Genomic DNA, 5,779 nt, shown 5'->3' on the forward strand with positions numbered 1-5,779 from the left:
ACAGTAAACTGGAGAGATTTTAGTTTTGTTATTAGAATTGGTAAGTTTTAAAAACATTTTCTGAAAATTTATCCCAAGTGTAAAATAAAACTAATAAAGTTCCTCACTTGATGCCAGGCATTTTGGATACTTGGAAGTAAGTGCTTCATTCTGGCTTTTTAACCTCAGTTTGATTAAGCCTTTTAAAGGTTTAAAGCATGACAACTATTTACATTTGTTGAATATTTGGTAAAGTTTATGTGTTTATGAAGATGTTATTTATGAGAGCCTACTGGCTTTGAAAGGTCAAATTACCTTTCAAGAACGTATGCATTCTTTTATAGGGCTCAAAATCTCCTTCACCAAGACCAAACATGCCTGTTCGTTACTTTATAATGAAAAGTAGCAATCTGAGAAACCTGGAAATTTCTCAACAGAAGGGTATCTGGTCTACAACTCCGAGTAATGAGCGGAAGCTAAATCGAGCCTTTTGGGAGAGCAGCATGGTTTACTTGGTATTTTCTGTTCAAGGATCTGGACATTTTCAGGTGGGCCATCCTGAATCAATAAAATGGCATTTATTTTGCAAGTAGGTTATGTTCTCAAATTCAGAGAAAACCAAAACCAAATCCTAGCTTTTTATTGTATTGGAGCATAATGGAATTGTCTGTGGTGTGACTGGGAGTGAGGTCGATTTCACATTTCTGCAAGGGGGCATCAGAACTGTGCTTTCCCTTGACCTAGAGTGTTTCCAGATGAGTCATCCTTCCTGCTGACAGCAGCTTTGCATCTGTCAGTGGATGAAATGCCGTAAAGCTTTGCCTTTGTAAAATGTTTATGTGGACTGGAAATTTATGAACAATGAAAAGACCTGCTTCTTTTTAAAAGAAATTTTAAAATTATATTGTATGGGTGTTTTGCCTCAATCTGTCTGTGCATCACATGCATGCAGTACCTGTAGCTGCCAGAAGAGAGCTCCCCTGGAGCCAGAGTTATAGATGGTCCTGAGCCACCATATGGCCGGTGGGAATTGAACCCAGGTCCTCTGGAAGAACCAGCTAATGCCCTTCACCACTGAGCCATCTCTGTCTCAGAGATGGTTTCTTAACTACCTTTGACTTAACTTGCAAACCTTTGAATTATTTCATAGTTATAGTATTCATAAATAAAAACTACAAGTTTGATGATTATTTTTATATAATAAATACTGGCTTACAACTGTTGATACATTAGAAACTATTAATATTTGAAATTACATTTGGCTAGAATTTGTTTATCTTCCAAAATTTGATAAAGGTCTTTTTGGTTCTTGATAAATTTGTATTATTTTAATATTTATCTTTTCTTTAAAATTATAATTATCCCTATCAGAAAGATACAGATATCTTGGTCACCAGGGAGTGGCACTATTTGAAAGGATTAGGAAGAATGGCCTTGTTGGAGGAAGTGTATCACTGTGGGGTAGACTTTGAGGTTTCAATAGGTGAAGCCAAGTCCAGTGTCTTTTTCAGTCCTGGTGACTGAAGAACCCAATGTAGAACTCTCAGTTACTTTCTGACTCCATATCTGTCTATCCGCTGCCGTACTCCCCAGAATGATGATAATGAACTAATGCTCTGAAACTGTAGTGTAAGCAAGGCCCATACAAGTTTGCCATGGTCATGAATCGCAGTATCCTCCAGTACCAAGTAAATCTCAAGCATCATTGGCTCCAAATGTCAGTGCAAAGCAAAGATGAGCACTTTGTGTGTGTGGAGAGGAGAGACACCTGAAAAGGAGAGATGGAGAATTTATGTTAAGGGTGAACTATAAAACTAAAAATCTACTTTGCTGTGGGAAAATGGTTTGTACCCTCTCAATTGTTTTTTAATAAAATGCTAATTGGCCACTAGCCAGGCAGGAAGTAGAGGCAGGGTGATGAGAACAAGAGAATTCTGGGAAGAGGAAAATTCTTTCTGCAGTCGTGATCCTGATGCAGAGGAAGCAAAATGTGACTGCCTTGCCAAAAAAGTTACCAAGCCATGTGGCTAACTCAGATAAGAATTAAGGGCTAATGTAAGTTATAAGAATTAGTAAATAAGAAGCCCAAGTTAATGGGCCAATAAGTTTATAACTAAAAACAACAAAAAAAAGATACAGATATCTTAATATCATCTTTGCTTCCTCTTCCTTTCATTTTTTATACAGGGATTTTCTAGGATGTCTTCTGAGATAGGAAGAGAGAAGAGCCAGGACTGGGGTTCAGCTGGACTAGGTGGAGTATTTAAAGTAGAGTGGATACGCAAAGAAAGCCTGCCCTTTCAGTTTGCACACCATTTGCTCAATCCTTGGAATGACAACAAGAAAGTGCAGATAAGCAGAGATGGGCAGGTATATGCTGGCATCTTGTTTTTTCTTTTAATTTTTTTTTTGGTTGTTACTGCTCAGAGGAGAATATGTATTAATATCAATTTCATATGCCATATACACACGAACAAAACTAGTTTTGATTTATAAAGAGCATGAAAGTCTGCTTGCAAATGTCTTACGGATTTTTAAAACATTTTCTTAAGTTTTGTTTCTTGCTGTATGAAATCTTTCCTAAGTCACTAAGTCACTTCATGGAGTTTTCTGTTGTCTTATTAGTGGAACATTGACCGAAACAGATTACCATCGTGAGGTGATTTGACTGCAGTCTCAAGCTGACAGCACCGTCAGTGTCCCTGTTGTTTAAGCACATTGTATAAATAGTAGCCTTTTAATTCTAATGCCTTGCTTTATTTCTGTTACCTTTGCTTTTTTGATGCTGCATCTGTGCATTTAAACTAGTAATATGATGAGAATTAATGAATAGTGCCAAAATATTGTACTAATAGCATCATGTAATCTCTTCTTATTAACAGTACAGTAAGCTGTCGGTCCCAGGTTACATGGGAGAAAGTAGGTTCAGGGGTTTGTTTTACCGAAAGTTATATCCAGTAATTTATCTTAACTTTTGTGGCTTACTACCTCAAACCACCCTGGGAAATAGTTGATTTCTTTCTAGGTAATCTTCAGAGTATCATCCATGCCACTGGAGGATGAAAAGGTGGCATTCTTTTTATTCATATAATATTTTAGTTTATTAATTTTGATTTACATTAAATAATATCTAAGGTAGGACTATGTAGTCACCTAAGATGCTTTCTTGGGGAGGAAGCCTCAAAACATCTAGGTTCAAACCTTCAGAAGTTCAAATTGAGTGCTTCTGCTGAATCTCCAAGTAAAGTAAAATTTGTTGTTTCTATCTAGACAAAATTCTAAATTGATTACGTGGAAATCTGTTACTATCTCATCACAAAAGTTGCAAGATTTTTCACACGAAGTAGAATTTTAAATCTGAATATCAACTCTTTAAAAGCAGAGAATTAGAAATAGTATGTACTGTTTTGTTTGATACTAACATCTGATTTTTTAAATGTGAAATTTAAAGTGGTTTTTTTTTAGCATTTTTATCCACTTTTGATTTAAAAAACAGCCCATTTTTTTTAAATGTTTATTTTAACTTATGACTTATCTAGGAGCTAGAACCTCAGGTTGGTGAACAGTTGCTCCAGTTATGGGAACGTTTTCCATTGGGAGAGAAAACAACAGCTGATTGACATTGACATTCAGGTTAGACGATATTTGGCTTGTGGACTACTTGCAGTATTTGTTATCATTAGGGATGCCTTTCAGATTATTTACCTTTTTTCTTTTCTTTTTTGTTTCTTTTTTACTTTTTCAGAACTCCTGGCTGTGGAAGAGCATTATGGCTCTTGTAACTACTGAGTGCACTGACTTGTTGAAAACCTTGATGAGGCGTTGTGTGTCGTGAATGGGTTTTGTAACTTAGCGTGTTACTTCAGAATCATCATTTTCATATAGAGGAAAAGATCATTTAAATTTTTGTAGTGATTTTAGGCAATGACTATATAATGTTAATTATATGTTTCTGATGAACGAAATACTAATTTTGATATTTGATATAACAGCACTTATTTTAATTTAAATGTAAAGATTTCTTTAAAATATTCAGTTGATTATGACAACTTTTTATTTTTTATTTATTTTTTATTTTTATTTTTTGTTTTTGTTTTTCTGGACAGGATTTCTTTGTGTAGCATTGGCTGTCCTGGAACTAGCTCTGTATGTAGACCAGGGTGGCCTCAATCTCCCAGAGATCTGCTTGCCGCTGCCACCTGAGTGCTGGGATTAAAGGCACATGCCACCACTGCCCAGCGATGCCAAACTCTTACTGCTGACTATTTAATTCAGGAAAGGCATAAATATATCAGTACATCTAAGCACCATTCTAGAAGAGTGAATTTTTAGGTATATCATTAAACAATCAGAAAAACTAAACATTTAAATTATCTCTTTTAGACCTAGTGTATTTATAAGGGCTATTCATTCTGTTATTTTTAGTCTGGGATATAGTAAAGAAGTAAACAAATGGGGTACTATTTTTCTCTGATTAAAGAATGAGATAAAATCTAAAGAAAGGTACTTTCTCCCTGCCTTTGATCAGACCAGGCTTAATTTTTTTTCTGACCCTGCCCCTTTTCACTGATGTACAGTATACCTATTCTTTTTTTCTTCTTCCCATGAAACAATCTTCACACACTATTATTACTATTATGGCATCATTGTTTTGCTATAGAAACCCAATTTAGAAAAACTAAAATTTATGGAAATTTATAGAAGTTTTTAAAAAATGCTCAGCAGCTATTGGTAGATTGGTTGTTGTATATCTTTGAAACTAAAGCTCACAAAGACCACAGTTCTTTGTCTTCTTCCATTTATTTTTCAATCTTTTTTCTCACGTGGTTTATATAAGTCGACATTTATTTTTCTAAGTCTGTGTGGACACCAAGTCTCATATTTCTTTACCATCTCAGAATAACTTTGTTTGATGCCTTTCCCACCACATATTAAAGATTTCCTTACAGACTTTTTAGAGAGAGTAGAAGGACAGGACAAAAACAACAGACATGTCTTTATTACTCAGCTCTAAATAGAGCAAGCTTGACAGTAGTTTTCATGGCATTTGAGTCATTATTATAAAATGTATTTAATTTAAAGATAAAAAGAAAACAAATGTCTGGTTCTATATTTGAGAACAAAGATTTGGAATATCATGGATTGGCATGAAATCTTGAGAACTCTTCTACTTTCTCTGAGAAAACATATTGGTGCATTGCTTTACTATATATACTGTGACTTTTGTCTGTACTAAAAATTGTGTTATATGAATAAATATGTAATATATGAATGCATACATGTGTACACACACACACACACACTTATCCACCCACTCACTCACACACTTTGAGGCATACCTGTAAACTGAGCCAAAGTGAATTATGCTTCATTGTATTACATTTCTATTCCTGTTCAAAAAACTTACAATTTTCCATCTAACATATACTTCTTTTCAAGTATATAGAAATTTTCAGGATACTAAATTTGGAGGGACTTTCAAAAAATAAAACTTGTTTAAATTTTCATCTGTTTTCTAATATCTAACCTTATAAATAAATGATGAGTTTGTTGGTAGAATGAAAATAATTTGAATGTAATTAAAATGCTGTCTTTTGAAGAAATGAATTTTAAATATACATATGAAATGAAATTCTATGAAGTTGTTTAGATACTCTGTACCATAGCCTTCCTCCTTCCCATGTGACATTTTATTTTTTGTTTTTATTAAGCTATCTATTTTTCTCCGGTACCCTTTTTTTTCTCTCCCCTCCCCTTCAATCCTCTCCCATGCTCCCAATTTACTCAGGAGAGCTTGTCT

General features: G+C 34.4%; 1 protein-coding gene across 2 annotated transcripts in view; it reads left to right on the forward strand.

The window, feature by feature from the left end:
• The window catches only part of Ythdc2 (YTH domain containing 2), a 62,802-nt gene extending 58,789 nt beyond the window's left edge, over window positions 1-4,013 (forward strand). The window contains exons 27-30 of one of the 2 annotated variants that reach the window (XM_005356063.3): window positions 324-527; window positions 2,167-2,349; window positions 3,519-3,612; window positions 3,725-4,013. In XM_005356063.3, coding sequence (XP_005356120.1) covers window positions 324-527; window positions 2,167-2,349; window positions 3,519-3,599 — 468 coding nt within the window. In that variant the 3' untranslated portion in view covers window positions 3,600-3,612; window positions 3,725-4,013. The remainder of the gene's footprint in view (window positions 1-323; window positions 528-2,166; window positions 2,350-3,518; window positions 3,613-3,724) is intronic. The other variant, XM_026783522.1, reaches the window with a different exon arrangement.
• The last annotated feature ends 1,766 nt before the right edge of the window (window positions 4,014-5,779 follow it).

This window comes from Microtus ochrogaster, chromosome 18, assembly GCF_000317375.1.
Source record: "Microtus ochrogaster isolate Prairie Vole_2 chromosome 18, MicOch1.0, whole genome shotgun sequence".
Lineage (NCBI taxonomy): Eukaryota > Metazoa > Chordata > Mammalia > Rodentia > Cricetidae > Microtus > Microtus ochrogaster.